Below are 18,553 nucleotides of genomic sequence, written 5' to 3' on the forward strand. Positions count from 1 at the left end.
GCAGATACAATAGTGGCTTTTCAAAGACTATTGGATCATGTGCATATGCAGGGAATGGAGGGTTCTGGGTTATATGCAGGTAGATATGTGATGGTGTTGGCATCATGTTCAGCACAGGCACTGTGGGCCGGAGGGCCTGTTTTTGTGCTGCACTGTTCTTTGTTTTACATTCTATCATTTGTTTTTTTGTTTTGTTGCCTTTTCTGATATGGAAAAAAAACTTCATGTAAATGTTCCATTTTCACAGAAAGACCTGCTTTAGGATTGGGCAGGAGTAATATTTAGTTCAAGAAGATGAAGGAACAGAATTCAAATCAAGTGATGCTTGATTTCACAGTACTCTGTCAAGAAGGTAAGCTTAAGTTGCTCTTGTTCTATTTACCACAAACTAGCTCAACAGTACAGTGGTAACATCTGGAGAAAGACCACAGATGCTGGAATATTGAGTAAAATGTAAACTGCTGGCGGAAATCATCTGTGAAGGGAAATGGTCAAGATGGTGTTGCGATTCGGGACCTTCTTTGGACTGATGGAGTATAGGGAGACCTTTGGTGGGGAGAGGTGAGGGAAATAGGTGAGGGAAGAACCAGTAGGTGATGGTTGGAGAAACAAAGAACTGCATTTGTATTACCAAAGATAGACAAAGTGCTCTGGTAACTCAGTGGGTCAGGCAGCATCTTTGGAGTAAAAGGATGGGTGATGCTTCAGCAGTCTGAAGAAGGGTCCAGATCTGTAACATCAGCCATCCTTTTGTCTATCACCCAGTTTATGTCTATCTTCGGTGAGAGATGGATTGAGGTGATGAGCAGGGGAGGTGTAGGAATCAGGAAGCAGTGAGGGAGAGTCTCACAGACCGCTCATCAGAGAGGAGGAGATTTTTTTTAATGAGCATATTCTGAAGAGAGTTTCCAGTATAGTAAAATGGAAATGCAAGACTGCAGTTGCAGAATCTTGAGTAATCAATATACTTGAGTAATTCTTAAGTTTAAAAAAAAAAAAAAAACCCCAACAAAACAGCAAAATCTGCTGTGTGCATTTCATAATTTTGTTGACAAGGGGTCTCAACCCAAAACGTCACTTATGCATGTTCTCCAGTGATGCTCAGTAGTGTTCAGTAGATTAATGAATATTAAAAGAAAATGAAAGGAAATAAACAATAATGTTCAGTAGTTTTACAATCTGTTGCATAACCATATTATTTTAAAATGTAATATCATATCACTTGTCATTTATTGTTTAAAAAAAATAAAAAAAATAATTGTTTTTCATTACAGATTTGGGGCCACTATGTCAAAATTGGTTTGAAGAACTAACTTTGTCAGCATGTTCTGGCCAGTTTAAACAGCATGGAGGTGACGTCCATCCTGCTACACCTGGTTACAACAATGATTACTTCAAAACACCGTGGCAGAAGCAAACTTTGCATAGCCAGCTAGATTGCACTCCATCGATCTTCAGTGGTTTCCCTTTGATAACTCCTTCAGTATGTACACCCAATCACAAGAATGAACAAAGTAGGATGATAACAGGTACGGCATCTAATATATGGTAAATTCACGATCTCAATGGCATTATATTTGATTTCTTGACATTTGAATGTTAAGTATTATATTTTGTGATAATCACAACTTGCCTTGATGCTTATTGTTTACATATCTGTTGTGGTGCTGCAAGTAAGAATTTTATTGTTCTGATTTGGGACATTCTAGGCTTGACTTGACTAGTCATAGAGCTATGCAGCATGGATACAGGCCCTTAAGCCCACCTTGTCCATACCAACAAGTATGATCATATTCTATAGCTTCTGACAATGGTAACCATTTTGCACAGAATTATGTGGGAGATAAGGCACAGAAATGCACCCTGTAACCCCATCCGCCCATGCTAGCATATTTCATTCAAATCTTTTCTCAACTACACAAAACACAGTAAATAAAGCCTGATCTTATTGGGGTTTGATACAGGTTTAGCACAGCACTTTTCTATTCCCTGAGAAATAAACTCTTCAGCCTGGTTGCAATAGAGACTCTTGGTTGCACTAGTTTTATTTTGTGCTATATTTTTTGTTTATTTATTGGACTTTTTTTGTTTGTGTATTGAGTACAGTATTTACAAACCTGTTGTGCTGCTGCAAGTTTTAATGTCATTGTTCTGGTTCGATACATATGACAATTAAACAGTCTTGACTTTCTTTGAGGCCTTGCTAACCTGTGACACAACTTGCAACAATTGATATATAATTGTCCTCTGAGGCCCTTCAGATCTTCTGTCCCACCTAGTCTTGCATATTTCAAATAACAGGTGGAATGTGGTCCTTCATATCTCATCCCCATCTTGAGAAATTCCACTTGTAGAAACTCGCTGGGAAATTGTGAAGAGAAGACTGGATTAATTATTTTTGTTACATTTGCATATAACAATTAGATGTTCGTGTTAACTTGTAAAATACTGCATCTAAGAGGATTGATTTCAATTTTATTGCGAATATGAACGGATGTAATAAGATTATTGGTGGAAATTTGCATTTAACAGAAAAGAGTTTTTCTGCTTTGGTGCAAGGAACTGTCCCTCCATGCAAAGGAAACCATCATAAAACCCCAAATCTTGTCCTTGATGTTTCTTTAATGAAAAGGTACGTTTATTTAATTTTCTATATTTGAATGAAAGACTAGCTTTTTTCCCCAGGATAAGATTAATGCCAGAGATGTACTGGACTTCTGTCTGCTGGTGCAATGGTTCTGCCTTCTTTCTAAGAGTCAACTTTAGTCTGGTTTTTGAACTCCAGACCATTGACTGTCCAGACATATTTATTCAACTAAACTGTCTGTACCAGTCAAACATAGACATAGAAACATAGAAATTAGGTGCAGGAGTAGGCCATTCGGCCCTTCGAGCCTGCACCGCCATTCAATATGATCATGGCTGATCATCCAACTCAGTATCCCGTACCTGCCTTCTCTCCATACCCTCTGATCCCCTTAGCCACAAGGGCCACATCTAACTCCCTCTTAAATATAGCCAATGAACTGGCCTCGACTACCCTCTGTGGCAGGGAGTTCCAGAGATTCACCACTCTCTGTGTGAAAAAAGTTCTTCTCATCTCGGTTTTAAAGGATTTCCCCCTTATCCTTAAGCTGTGACCCCTTGTCCTGGACTTCCCCAACATCGGGAGCAATCTTCCTGCATCTAGCCTGTCCAACCCCTTAAGAATTTTGTAAGTTTCTATAAGATCCCTTCTCAATCTCCTAAATTCTAGAGAGTATAAACCAAGTCTATCCAGTCTTTCTTCATAAGACAGTCCTGACATCCCAGGAATCAGTCTGGTGAACCTTCTCTGCACTCCCTCTATGGCAATAATGTCCTTCCTCAGATTTGGAGACCAAAACTGTACGCAATACTCCAGGTGTGGTCTCACCAAGACCTTGTACAACTGCAGTAGAACCTCCCTGCTCCTATACTCAAATCCTTTTGCTATGAAAGCTAACATACCATTCGCTTTCTTCACTGCCTGCTGCACCTGCATGCCCACTTTCAATGACTGGTGTACCATGACACCCAGGTCTCGCTGCATCTCCCCTTTTCCTAGTCGGCCACCATTTAGATAATAGTCTGCTTTCCTGTTTTTGCCACCAAAATGGATAACCTCACATTTATCCACATTATACTGCATCTGCCAAACATTTGCCCACTCACCCAGCCTATCCAAGTCACCTTGCAGTCTCCTAGCATCCTCCTCACAGCTAACACTGCCCCCCAGCTTAGTGTCATCCGCAAACTTGGAGATATTGCCTTCAATTCCCTCATCCAGATCATTAATATATATTGTAAATAGCTGGGGTCCCAGCACTGAGCCTTGCGGTACCCCACTAGTCACTGCCTGCCATTGTGAAAAGGACCCGTTTACTCCTACTCTTTGCTTCCTGTTTGCCAGCCAGTTCTCTATCCACATCAATACTGAACCCCCAATGCCGTGTGCTTTAAGTTTGTAAACTAATCTCTTACGTGGGACCTTGTCGAAAGCCTTCTGGAAGTCCAGATACACCACATCCACTGGTTCTCCCCTATCCACGCTACTAGTTACATCCTCGAAAAATTCTATAAGATTCGTCAGACATGATTTACCTTTTGTAAATCCATGCTGACTTTGTCCAATGATTTCACCACTTTCCAAATGTGCTGCTATCCCATCTTTAATAACTGACTCTAGCAGTTTCCCCACTACCGATGTTAGACTAACTGGTCTGTAATTCCCCGTTTTCTCTCTCCCTCCCTTCTTAAAAAGTGGGGTTACGTTTGCTACCCGCCAATCCTCAGGAACTACTCCAGAATCTAAAGAGTTTTGAAAGATTATTACTAATGCATCCACTATTTCTGGAGCTACTTCCTTAAGTACTCTGGGATGCAGCCTATCTGGCCCTGGGGATATATCGGCCTTTAATCCATTTAATCTACCCAACACCACTTCCCGGCTAACCTGGATTTCACTCAATTCCTCCAACTCCTTTGACCCGCGGTCCCCTGCTATTTCCGGCAGATTATTTATGTCTTCCTTAGTGAAGACGGAACCAAAGTAGTTATTCAATTGGTCCGCCATATCCTTGTTCCCCATGATCAACTCACCTGTTTCTGACTGCAAGGGACCTACATTTGTTTTAACTAATCTCTTTCTTTTCACATATCTATAAAAACTTTTGCAGTCAGTTTTTATGTTCCCTGCCAGTTTTCTTTCATAATCTATTTTTCCTTTCCTAATTAAGCCCTTTGTCCTCCTCTGCTGGTCTCTGAATTTCTCCCAGTCCTCCGGTATGCTGCTTTTTCTGGCTAATTTGTACGCATCATCCTTCGCTTTGATACTATCCCTGATTTCCCTTGTTATCCACGGATGCACTACCTTCCCTGATTTATTCTTTTGCCAAACTGGGATGAACAATTTTTGTAGTTCATCCATGCAGTCTTTAAATGTCTTCCATTGCATATCCACCGTCAACCCTTTTAGAATTAATTGCCAGTCAATCTTGGCCAATTCACGTCTCATACCCTCAAAGTTACCTTTCTTTAAGTTCAGAACCATTGTTTCTGAATTAACAATGTCACTCTCCATCCTAATGAAGAACTCAACCATATTATGGTCACTCTTGCCCAAGGGGGCACGTACAACAAGACTGCTAACTAACCCTTCCTCATTACTCAATACCCAGTCTAAAATAGCCTGCTCTCTCATTGGTTCCTCTACATGTTGATTTAGATAACTATCCCGCATACATTCCAAAAAATCCTCTTCCTCAGCACCCCTGCCAATTTGATTCACCCAATCTATATGTAGATTGAAGTCACCCATTATAACGGTTTTGCCTTTGTCGCACGCATTTCTAATTTCCTGTTTGATACCATCTCCAACTTCACTACTACTGTTAGGTGGCCTGTACACAACACCCACCAGTGTTTTCTGCCCCTTAGTGTTTCGCAGCTCTACCCATACCGATTCCACATCCTGCAAACTAATGTCCTTCCTTTCCATTGCGTTAATCTCCTCTCTAATCAGCAACGCTACCCCACCTCCTTTTCCTTTCTCTCTATCCCTCCTGAATATTGAATATCCCTGGATGTTCAGCTCCCAGCCTTGGTCACCCTGGAGCCATGTCTCCGTGATCCCAACTATATCATAGTCATTAATAGCTATCTGCACATTCAACTCATCCACCTTATTACGAATGCTCCTTGCATTGAGACACAAAGCCTTCAGACTTGTTTTTACAACACTCTTACCCCTTATACAATTTTGTTGAAAAGTGGCCCTTTTTGATTTTTGCCCTGGATTTTCCGGCCTGCCACTTTTACTTTTCACCTTGCTACCTATTGCTTCTACCCTCATTTTACACCCCTCTGTCTCTACGCTCACACATTTAAGAAACCCTTTCCCTTTAACTCCATCCTCCACTAGCCCATTCGACACCCCACCCCCCTTATTCAGTTTAAAACCACCCGTGTAGCAGTGGCAAACCTACCTGCCAGAATGCTGGTCCCACACCTGTTAAGATGCAATCCGTCCCTTTTGTACAGTTCCCCCTTACCCCAAAACAGATCCCAGTGATCTAAGAATCTAAATCCCTGCCCCGTGCACCAGTTCCTCAGCCACACGTTCAGGTCCCGTATCTCCCTGTTCCTGCTCTCGCCAGCACGAGGAACTGGAAGCAAACCGGAGATAACAACTCTGGAGGTCCTGCTTTTCAGCATTTTTCCGAGCTCTCTAAAGTCACGCTGCAGAATATTCATCCCCTTCTTTCCGACATCGTTTGTGCCGACATGCACTACCTCTTCCGGATGTTCACCTTCGCCCTTGAGGATTTTCTGCACTCTGACCGTGACATCCTGGATCCTGGCACCAGGAAGGCAGCACACCATCCTCGCATCCCGTCTGTTGCCGCAGAAACCCCTGTCCGTACCTCTCACAATGGAGTCTCCCACTACAATGGCGTTGCCTGCCTTAGGCACTATTTAAATGGATACTTGCCAGTTCCTTGGGGTGTAAGCCTGCAGAGTACCTGAGAACTACTTACTCAAGTACTACTTAAATATAGAAACAAAGAACTGGAGATGTGAGTTTATACCAAAGATTGACACAAAGTGCTGGAGTAACCCAGTTGGTCAGGCAACATCTCTGGAGAAAAAGAATGGGTTACGTTTTGGGGTCTGGACCCTTCTTCGGACTTAAATGTGCTGTTTTTGCTTTCCATCTTTCTGGCAGTGATTCTAGTCAAGCCAAAACTTTGGAAATATTTTCCTCAAATTTCAAACCTTTCCTCTGTTTATCTTGAATTTTTGCTCCGATTGTTCACCCTTGATTTACAGGAGAAAACCTCTGTACAGGAGAAAACATCAATAGGGTATTGAGTAGAGAAGTTGTACAAGACATTGATGAAGCCGCACTTAAGAACCTTTCGATGTTCAAATGGATGTTGCCTGATCTGCTGAGTTACTCAAGCACTTTGTCTTTTTTTATAAACTAGCATCTGCAGTTCTTTGTTTCTACTAAAGTTTATTGGTGTGAATAAAAATGCTAATGGCAGTGCATGAATAACATGTGGTGGGCACACCATTTCTACATGTTGAAGAGTAAGACACATCAGTTTTAGTCAGAACTTTACGTTATTTCTAGTAATGCTCTTCAGACCTGGCATTCACGTGCTTTTGTCTGATGGCTTTATGCAACATTTTGGCTCGGCTATAGAGGTTCACAATATAGAGAAGTTACAATGTGTTGATGCTACTTCTTGGAGTTGTAAATTCATGTCTGATTTTGTAGTTATAATATTGCCAATGGATGTATGATGTATGTCTGCAAAATGAGCAGTAAAATAAAGATGTAGACTTCAGTTCTGAGTTCTAATTGGATTATTGGTTTGTCTCTCAAAAATATTTTGGATGTATTTACTCAGGTTGTTTTTTTTGTAGCTCATTCACAATTAACATTTTTATGCATTGAAAAACGGTGACCCTGAAGATATATGATTAGTTCCTGTCACAATAGAAATAGTGCGTGCAAATTAATGAAAAAATATCAGAGATTTTCTTTTAATCATTCTAGCCCTGCCATCTTGAAAAGTGCTTGCAGGACTCCACAGCTCATCCAGGCTATTCAAGGTAAATAAATGCTCTATTAGATTCCTAAAGTAATCCAGTAGTGAGGTGATTGCATTCCCAAAGCGGTTCAGAATGTTGATCAGTAAAGTGTGTTCGAGATCTGAAAATGATTTGTCCAATTTTAAGTTTGGTAATACAACTGAGGATAAAAAGAACCTTTAAGCTTTTTTAAATTTTAAGATCAGGGTTTTTCTTAAATAGATCACATTTTTTTCACTCAAGCAATTTCCCATTAAAACTGAATCATGCAACCGAGTGGCGCAGTTGGTAGAGCCGCTGTCTCACAACACCAGAATTTCAGTTCGATCTTGACCTCAGGCACTGTCTGAGTGGAGTTTGCACGTTCTCCCTGTGACCATGTTGGTTTCCTGCAACATTCCAAATCATGCGGGTTTGTAGGTTAATTGGCCTCTGGAAAAATTACTCCTAATGTGCAGGGAGTGGATGAGAAAGCGGGATATCATAGAACTAATGTGAACGGGTGATCGATGATCAACGTGGACATGGTGGGCCGAGAGGCCTGTTTCCATGCCGTATATTGCAATCATTCAATGCTTTGTAGTTTTCTGAAAATTAAATTCACACCAAAGTGCAAAATGTTCATGATTACATTCAATATTTTCTTTCAGACGATGGAGGTTCATTTCTCAGTCCTCCAGTGTCAACTAAGGTAAGGACTTTTTGTTTGATTTTTCTTTTCTATTTTTTCTATTTTAAAGGAAAATGTTGCAAATATTATTTCAAAACTAGGTCATCTCGGAACAGATTTTGGAAAGCCTTGGAGCCGAGGTGGATCCAGACATGTCTTGGACTAGTTCATTAGCAACTCCTCCATCGTTAACTCCAACAGTTATTATATGTAAAGGTGAGCTTACAAAATAAATTTTCACCATGAATAGTGACAAAGTAATGGTATGCAAAATTCTGCAAAGGCTTTGGAGCGTTGTTAGTTTTTTTTTCATTGAATGTTTGTGGTAGAAACAAGGAAGTGCAGTTGCAGGCTTACAAAAAAAGACAGTGGCGTAGCGATAGAGCTGGCGCAGTGATAGCTACTGTCTTACAGCGCCAGGAACCCGGTTCGAAAACTGACTATGGGTGATTGTACGGAGTTTGTACATTCTCCTCGTTACCTCCATGGGTTTTCTCCGAGATCTTCGGTTTCCTCCCACACTCCAAAGACGTACAGGTTTGTAGGTAAATTGGCTTGGTATAATTGTAAAATTGTCCCTTGACAGTGTAGGGTAGTGTTCGTGTGTGGGGATCGCTGGTCGGTGCTGACTCCATGGGCCAAAGGGCCTGTTTCTGCGCTGTATTTATAAACTAAACTAAACACAAAGTGCTGGAGTAGCTCAACGGATCAGGTAGTAACCCTGGAGAACATGCATGGGTGATGTTTTGGGTCAAGACCGGAAACATGTCTGAAGGGAGCCTCGACCTGAAACATCACCAATGCATGATCTCCAGGGATGTTGCCTGACCCACTGATTTACTCCATATTTGGTGTCCTTTTTAAAATTACCTATATGGTAATTTTATGCCAATAATTATTAAAATGCGCACTCTGACACTTCACAATATAATGAGCAACAAAAAAGTGTTTGTGTCTGGACGTCACAGTTTTCTGGCTCCTATACCTTTTTCCCATTGGCAGGAGAGAAATGAGAGCGTGGCCCCGGTGGTGTGGGTCTCTGATGATGATGTCAATCAAACCTTTGTTTTTTTGGGTAGAAAGCTCAGCAATTAATTCTTGACTTCAACTCGTGTTTGAACACTGAAACTGCAGTGTGAACGTAAATATTCTGCTCTGTTGTTGCGTTAAGAGTTAAGAGTTAAGAACTTCCAGATCGGGAATGACTACTGGAGGGAGTTGAAATAGGCTCTCACTTTAATTCTTTCTAAATAGTTGTGTGCTAATTATGCTAATTTCTTCTTCTTTTTTTTTAGCCAAAGAAATTGATTTTCAACAAGACAAGGCTAAGGAAATACAAGTGCCTCAGGTATGCTTGTGTGTGTGCGCATTACTGAGTGTTTAGGAATAACAGGGTTGTGATATTTCAAAAATTCTAGTTTCAGGCTGCACATTGTCATTCATCAAAATCCTTAATGATGATGAGGATCGATTTGTTGTTTGTGACTTGCAAATAGTTATCCATTTTTAACAGTTATGGCCCAAGCTTCCTCTGGGTTAGATGTGCACACTTATGTAGGGAATATTCTCACTGGAGAACCCAGCCACCCACTTTGTTGCAGAATGTTAAATCTGAGAGTTTACCTATTTAATGTTGTTCCCATACCTATCACTTCATTATCCCAAATCACAAAATGGTTTGGTGTGCGACGAAATTTTGTGCTGTCGGGAACTGGAAAGGGGTTCCATATTAATAAAACTGGGTGTGATTCATTTGTTGACCTGGTCACAACTCCAGTGCTATCCCTCTAGATGCTAATATCACCTCCTCCACTGCAAGAGTGAGGCCACATGCAAACTGCAATTCATATTTCACTTTGGTAGCCTACAACCCAAGGACCTGGATGATCTGGATGAGGGAATTGAATGCAACATCTCCATGTTTGCGGATGACACGAAGCTGGGGGGCAGTGTTAGCTGTGAGGAGGATGCTAGGAGGCTGCAAGGTGACTTGGATAGGTTCGGTGAGTGGGCAAATGCATGGCAGATGCAGTATAATGTGGATAAATGTGAGGTTATCCACTTTGGTGGCAAAAACAGGAAAGTAGACTGTTATCTGAATGGTGGCCGATTAGGAAAAGGGGAGATGCAACGAGACCTGGGTGTCATAGTACACCAGTCATTGAAAGTAGGCATGCAGGTGCAGCAGGCAGTGAAGAAAGCGAATGGTATGTTAGCATTCATAGCAAAAGGATTTGAGTATAGGAGCAGGGAGGTTCTACTGCAGTTGTACAGGGTTTTGGTGAGACCACACCTGGAGTATTGTGTTCAGTTTTGGTCTCCTAATCTGAGGAAAGACATTCTTGCCATAGAGGGAGTACAGAGAAGGTTCACCAGACTGATTCCTGGGATGTCAGGACTTTCATATGAAGAAAGACTGGATAGACTCGGCTTGTACTCGCTAGAATTTAGAAGATTGAGGGGGGGATCTTATAGAAACTTACACAATTCTTAAGGGGTTGGACAGGCTAGATGCAGGAAGATTATTCCCGATGTTGGGGAAGTCCAGAACAAGGGGTCACAGTTTAAAGATAAGGGGGAAGTCTTTTAGGGCCGAGATGAGAAAATCACTTTTTTACACAGAGAGTGGTGAATCTGTGGAATTATCTGCCACAGAAGGTAGTTGAGGCCAGTTCATTGGCTATATTTAAGAGGGAGTTGGATGTGGCCCTTGTGGCTAAAGGGATCAGGGGGTATGGAGAGAAGGTAGGTACAGGATACTGAGTTGGATGATCAGCCATGATCATATTGAATGGCGGTGCAGGCTCGAAGGGCCGAATGGCCTACTCCTGCACCTATTTTCTATGTTTCTATGACATGAACAATGATTCCCCAATTTCAAGTAAACCTCCTGACCCACCCCCCTCACTTCTCACTCCCCCTCCTTCTCATTCTCCTCCCCCCCCCCCTCGCCCCTCCCATGTGCACAACTTTCTCCTATCCGGTCGCAGTTTATTTCCTTCAGCTAATACACCCCCACCTGTCCCCCACTTCCCTCTAAGCCTCCCCCTCAATCCCCCTCCCCCTCCCCCTGTCCCCTTCCAACCATATGCCTCCCTCTAGTTTTTAACTCCTCCTTCCTTATCTGACTTTTGTCTCTATTTCACCTCTAACCTTTGTTACTATCCCCCATCTCTCACATTCTACCCCCCCCCCCCGTCACATCTATCCACCTATCACTTGCCCGGATTTGTCCACTCCAACCTATTTGGAAAGTGGGAGTAAACTGGAGCGCCTGGAGAAAAGCCAAAATATATACATATTCTGTGGTAGCCTTGGGCATTTCAGTTCAACGCAGTTGTACTTAACGGATTTTTCTGTAGAAAAATGATTTTGATGAATTAAGTGAAATCAAGTGTACCCAATCAAGTGTAAAAAATAAGACATTATAAAATTGTGCTTTAAAATGGTATATTCTTATGCCCGTTTACACTGGAAAACAGAACAAAATAGGAGCAGGAGTAGGCAACCAGACCTGCAAGCCTGCCCTGCTATTCAGTGTGACAAGGCTGATATATGCTGGCTTCAAATGCTCTTCTCTGCTAGATCCCCACAACTCTGTTCCTTGGATCTTTCAAATAGTTATCACTCTACACCCTAAATATTTCAAATGATCTATTCTTCACCATCCTCTGACGCAAAGAATTCCAGAGATTTGCTATTCTGAATAAATTTATGCACCTCAGTTTAAAACGAGCAGTCCCTTAGTTCAGTTTATTATTGTCACATCTACCGAGGTACAGTGAAAAGCTTTTGTTTGCTTGCTATCCAGTCAGATTAAAGACTACATGATTACAATCAAGACATCTACAGTGCACGGATAAAGGTATAACATTTAGTTCAAGATTATGTCCGATTATAAATAGTTCTTTGCAACTATCTCCCCTTGTTGCCTTCAACTGAGATTAAAATCACATTTAAATTAACCCAGAAATAATTAAGATCATGAGAAATGGGAGCAAGGGTAACCTTTTCCGTTTCTTTCTATTTCCTTCTATGCTTAGTTGGATTGTAAAAATGAATACTTTGGGTAAACACAAAGACATTTGTAGTAAGCGCCTGAGATTTTAATATACTGAACTACTAGATTGCTGAATTTGGCAACCAGTAATATGCTGGAATAAAAACAAGCTTTAAACAAATTATATACTTCCACATATAACGTTGACCTGCTTTTAAACTGAAATTAAAAAACATTTCACTATATGTAGGTTTTAAAAAGGAAATTAACTTTTAATAAAAAGGTGCTTATTATTAACATTCTAATAATTAATTTGCTCACAGCTATTGCACAGTAACTTAAATATACAGCACGATGCATTTGCTTTTGGACAACGTACACTGCCTGTAATTGGGGAGACGGAAAATGAAGAAATTGAAGGGGTTGATCAAAGTTATAGTAAGTATAATTGTTTCTCTTCCACATTGCAATTTTTCTACATTGCAATTCAAGAGATAAGGAATAATTTAAAGGCTTGCCTATGATTTGGACTAGGGAGAGGCCGTGACTGTGATTAAGGCTGACAGTGGGGAAAACAAAGGTTCGAATTGCTGAAGAGTCACTTAATGCAGAATCTCAAGGAGGAAAGTTGAAGTTATTTCTGGGAGAAATGTTTGGGAAATGATAGCTAATGAGGAAACTGCATTCAGCAGGTTGAGCAAGATCATATGTTTAGAGGAGGAGGAAATGAAACAAAAGCAGGGTATTTGGCTGATTACTGGGAGGAAGAGTGCTTCCACAAACAGATCACTTTCCATGATTACCAACTATTTGGTGTGTACAATGTATGGAGTGTAATACAAGGATAGGGTGCTGAGTGGGGCAGGAGAAATTATAGCGGAGCCTGATTTTGGCCTTGCCCTGTGTACTCGTCTTATCCTTACTTTTAACCAAGTTAATTGAAAGTGATCAAGGAGAATTAAAGTCAGTGTAGTTTCTGGTATTTTTGCATGTTAATGCACTTCCAGCACCTTTTTATCCCTTTACTTTTGGGAAAGAATAATGGGTTTGAAACAAAATTGTGTAGAATCTGTAGGGATGACATATTTGCGACCCATCCGAGTATGCTTTGTTGATTTTAGACGTTTACGTTTTTTTTGTTTTTTTTGCATGCTTTTAGAACCTGAAGATGGACCGCATAACTTGGTTAATGAGAGCAGAAACTATAGAGATGGAAAGCAGAATGTGCCTAATGAAGTTGTACCTTTCACTGAGTGTACATCTTTGGAACTACGAGGAGCAAAACCCAATGATGTAAAGACAAAGAACAAAGTAGAAGTGAATAATTTGAAGATAGACGGTGTCAAATCCTTGCCCTCTAAAACATCTGAATATTATATTTCGCAGAGCATTGCAGCTGATTCAGACATTCATATAGTTTCTAATACTTTAGCTGTTAATTCTGGTAAAGACTGCAATATGAAAGGAGTTTTCCTGAATAGCGGTATGTCTGTCGATCAAAACGTGCATGACAGAAGCTCAGAGGAGTTATCAGACTGCAATATATCTTCATTGTCTGACTGGTCACAGCTAAATCTCTCTGAACTCAATGAAAGCCAGATGATTAATAGAGGCTTTCACAATGTAGATCCTTCTACAAATGCATTGTGTTTGAGTAACACAGGGAATACAGTATTTGTTTCAAATGAAAATGTTGGTCACCAGCAACTAGAGAACATGTTGGGAAAAGATCTGAATAAAGGATCCAGTTGCATCTCAAGTGAAGACATCAGTTCAGTAGCATGTTCAGAGCCTTGTTCTTCAGCATGTAAAATAACAGAGAATCAGTTTAATTATTGTAAAGTTGCTGAAGATTTTAAAACCATTGATAAAAGCATTAATAATTCTAAATCAGAAGCAAAATTCAGTTCTCCTAATTGTACTTGTGATAGATTTCCACTGTTGAAACTAGCTGGTGTTGAAATTCCTTGCAGAAATTGTTTACTAATTAGTGATTCATTGCAAATGCATCTATCTGCTGAGCGTAAAATTGGTTCAGATTCAGAAAATGTAGCGCTTGGATCATTTGCCTCTCGCAAGATGGAAAGAAAACAGGCAGAAGTCGATGATCTTGCAAGTGAAATATGCAAAATAAAGCCATTGGCTACTTTGAAAGATCACAAAGCTAGTTTAACGGATTCTGTAAATGATGATGACAAATCCAATCAGCCTATAGCTTCTAGAAGTACCTCACTGGTTCTGGATTCAACAAAGGTTCAAGGAGCTGGAGAAGAACATAGTTTCTTGCTTTCTACCCTAAAGGGACATTCACGGAAATTCCTATACTCTGTTCAAGATTCTTTAAAACTACATGACAAGAAGAACACCTCTTTGGGCACTGATTTACAAACTATACCAGAGGTTTTACCTTTGGCATCAAAGTTTTCATGCACATCACCAGCCAAAAAATCTGAAAACCATCAAAAGTCTGGATCAGGTACATCTTCTGATTTTTACTCTTGCTTAGATTCTAAATGGTTTCTAATTCAGATGCTCTTGTAAATTGAGATGGTTGTACACTATTTGCTGTAATGAATACAATATCCTACTGTTTGATTGATGCTTTGGAAAAATAGTCAGCAGATTATATTTAAAAATTCAATATGTTTGGGGGAATTGCTGAAGGCTGCTTTGTACTCAAGATCTAAACTCTAGTTGGATTCCTGAAACCATGTAATGATACCTAGTAATTCTGAAGAAGGGCCCTGACCCAAAATGTCATCTATCTGTATTCTGCAGAGATGCTTCTGACCTGCTAAGTTACTTCAGCACGTTGTGTCATTTTAGTGAAAGCAAAGATCGACATAATCAATAGATAGCAATAAAATACAAACACAGAACACTCGGACCTAACTTAAATGAGGCCACAGTTTTAAGGATGTGGTGCAGTTTGGGCAACCGCACTACAAGAAGGGTGTGCATGCATTGGAGAGGGTGCACATGGATTTATCAGGATGTTCCCAAGGATGGGACATTTCTGTTATGATGGGAGACTAGAGAGGCTGAGTTTATTTTCCTTGGGACGGAGGGACGGATAGGATAATGAGAAACATTTTCTCACGGGTCTTCTGCTCTAAAGCAGCATATGATTTGGTCTTGCAGCTTTTGCTAAATCTTTTATCATGTTATGCGAGGCAAATTGGCTAAAGACTTGTTTATGCTGTAATTGTGATATCAGGTCCAAATGGATCACCAATTCGTCATTTATGACTGAAGATGGTAGGTAATTCAAGCCTTTGGCAGGTATTGGGCTCCAGTTCTCTTGAGATTGTTTCTGAAATAGCTTCATATTGCCAGTGTGCTTACCTGTCTCTATTCAGAACCAGATTGGACAGGATTGCAAGGCTGGGTACTGATCCATTATTTATGACCATCCTTAATTGCTGTTATATTTATGGCATTCGCGACATTCACTGTTTATTGTTTTATCAGATAAGACTTTGCTTTAAGCCACACAACATGGTGGACAGTTCCACTGAATGAAAATCAGACTTTGTTTAGTTTGATTTAGAAATAGTGTGGAAATAGGCCCTTCAGCCCACCAAGCCCGTACCAATCAGTGATCCCCATACACTAACGGTATCCTACATAGAGTCATAGAGTGATACAGTGTGGAAACAGGCCCTTCGGCCCAACTCGCCCACACCGGCCAACAATGTCCCAGCTACCCTAGCCTCCCACTTGCCTGTGCTTGGTCCATAACCCTCCAAACCTGTCCTATCCATGTACCTGTCCAACTGTTTCTTAAACTATGGGATAGTCCCAACCTCAACAACCTCCTCTGGCTTGTGCCATACACCCACCACCCTCTGTGGAAAAGGTTACTCCTCGGATTCCTATTAAATCTTTTCCCCTTCACCTTGAACCTATGTCCTCTGGTCCTCTATTCCCCTACTCTGGGTAAAAGACTCTGTGCATCTACCCAATCTATTCCTCATATGATTTTGTATACCTCTATAAGATCTCCCCTCATCCTCCTACACTCCATGGAATAGAGACACAGCCTACTTCACCTCTCCCTCACACCCTCTAGTCCTAGCAACATCCTCGTAAATCTTTACTGAACCTTTTTCCTATAACATGGTGCCCAGAACTGAACACAATATTCTAAATACACACGGGACAATTTACAATCTTTACTGAAGCCAATTAACCTGCAAATCTGTCAAACCTGCAAACATTCAATTCCCAAACTGGGAGTCGAACCCCAGCCGCCTGGGTGAAAACCAGGAATCCTAACTGCTAGGCCATATGGGAGATCTTCAAGGAGTGTGTGCTGATCATTTTTGCTTAAGTGCTTTTGTGAAGAAAAAAAATCAGCATCATTGGTGAGGATGCAATCAGGTAACTTAATTCTTCGTGTTGGTTCTTTCACCCTCTGTCGCAGACTCGGCCTGGCAGGGCTCGAAATTAGCGGTTGCCCGGGTGCCACTGACCACCTAAAGTGCCGCCGGGCAACCTAAACGGCGAGTCATTTTGCCCGGCTAGCAACTTGGTTTATACCGAAGATAGACACAAAAAACTGGAGTAACTCCGCGGGTCCGGCAGCATCTCTGGAGAAAAGGAACGTGACGTTTTGTGTCAGCGACGGCTGTGGGAAAGATGCTAAGTGTGGCGCGACGGAGGGTTGGAGCAAATGTCGGGCCCCGCACAGCAGCGGCGGCTCCATCTCCTCCTCCTCCCGCACCCCGCCCGCCCTGATAAAGGCCGCTGCTGCCACTCAGCCAATGGCACTTTCAAAACAAACCCTTGGAGGAGGGAGGTGTCGGTCAGAGGTGGAAGTGGGGGGGGGAGGTGGGACTGAGGATAGAGCAAGGATACTAGAGGAGCTTTGGGATAGAGCACGGTGATAGAGGAGGGAGACATGCCAAAACACTCTCGACAGCCCTGCACTGCAGCCAGGATCGATCCCGGTCTCCGGCGCTGCAATCGCTGCCGAACCGCCACTGGACCACCCCCACGCCCGGGGGTGGCCAGAGGCGTCAGGAGTCAGACGGACGCGGTGCCTCCAGGCCCACAGTCAGCGCAGAGAAGCAGCGATGATGCCGGTGTTGTCTGAGGAGCGCTGGCCTTCCTTCCCACCTCCTCCGCCCCTTCCTCTCTCCCTCTCTCTCCCTCTCTCTCCCTCTCTCTCCCTCTCTCTCCCTCTCCCTCTCTCTCCCTCTCCTCTCCCTCCTCTCCCTCCCTCTCCCTCCCTCTCCCTCCCTCTCCCTCCCTCTCCCTCCCTCTCCCTCCCTCTCCCTCCCTCTCCCTCCCTCTCCCTCCCTCCTCCCTCCCTCCTCCCTCCCTCCCCCCCTCCTCCCTCCCTCCCCCCCCTCCTCCCTCCCTCTCCCCTCTCCCCTCTCTCCCCCCCCCTCTCCGCCTCTCCCTCCTCCCCCCTCTCTCTCTCTCTCTCTCGTCTCCCTCTCTTCTCTCTCTCATCTCGTCTCTCTCTCTCATCTCTCTCTCTCTTCATTTCTTCTCTCTCTCTCTCTTTCTCTCTCTCTCTCTTTCTCTCTTCTCCCCCCCCCCCCCCCCCCCCGCCACTCCCCCATCAATCCTACACTGTCCTCCAATTCATCCTGTACTGACCCCCCTTCCCATCCATCCTGCACTGCTCCTCCCCTTCATCCAGCACTGCTCCCCCCCCCCCCCCCATCCATCCTGCACAGATCCCCCCCCATTCACCCACTGTCATCCCCCGCGCTCTCCCCTCACAATTTACCTACTCCAACAACATGCACTAATTCCCCTGCCTCAATCCATCCAATCCGCACCGATTGCCTTCTCAGGCCCCCCACCCCACCACCACCACCACCATCTATCCATCCTGCACTGATTCACACACCCTCCCGACCCTATTGTACTGGAAATGTCTTCAGAGCTAACATTAACTATGTTTGATAACGGAATGCAATCAAATATGTTTTAATTCCTAATGTTATTATTTGTTTTAATCCATAAAGATGGATTAATTAAATTGTGAACACGTGAAACATTAAAACCGCAGTGTTCGATTGTCACTGCTACCGGTGACACGTTATTACAGAATTTATTTTAATGGCAAATCAATGCTCTTAATATGGAGTATCAGTACTGTAGTTATTTAATGAGCAACATTCACAACTATACGTTGGATTTATCCAGGTTTTACTTCTGCAGTCATATACATCACAAATTTGGTCAGGAGATATTTCAGTTGAAATGTTAACGTTAATTCTGAAGTGGGAATGATGGAAACAGCG

General features: G+C 42.3%; 1 protein-coding gene across 4 annotated transcripts in view; it reads left to right on the forward strand.

Moving 5' to 3' along the window:
• Positions 1-226: 226 nt before the first annotated feature.
• Positions 227-18,553, forward strand: part of brca2 (BRCA2 DNA repair associated) — a 63,137-nt gene continuing 44,810 nt past the window's right edge. For 2 of the 4 annotated variants that reach the window (XM_033022872.1, XM_033022875.1), the window contains exons 1-9: positions 227-352; positions 1,275-1,529; positions 2,533-2,632; positions 7,586-7,641; positions 8,271-8,311; positions 8,392-8,506; positions 9,586-9,638; positions 12,614-12,728; positions 13,450-14,766. In XM_033022872.1, coding sequence (XP_032878763.1) covers positions 295-352; positions 1,275-1,529; positions 2,533-2,632; positions 7,586-7,641; positions 8,271-8,311; positions 8,392-8,506; positions 9,586-9,638; positions 12,614-12,728; positions 13,450-14,766 — 2,110 coding nt within the window. In that variant the 5' untranslated portion in view covers positions 227-294. The remainder of the gene's footprint in view (positions 353-1,274; positions 1,530-2,532; positions 2,633-7,585; positions 7,642-8,270; positions 8,312-8,391; positions 8,507-9,585; positions 9,639-12,613; positions 12,729-13,449; positions 14,767-18,553) is intronic. The other 2 variants (XM_033022873.1, XM_033022874.1) reach the window with 2 other exon arrangements.

This window comes from Amblyraja radiata, chromosome 6 (genome assembly GCF_010909765.2).
Source record: "Amblyraja radiata isolate CabotCenter1 chromosome 6, sAmbRad1.1.pri, whole genome shotgun sequence".
NCBI lineage: Eukaryota > Metazoa > Chordata > Chondrichthyes > Rajiformes > Rajidae > Amblyraja > Amblyraja radiata.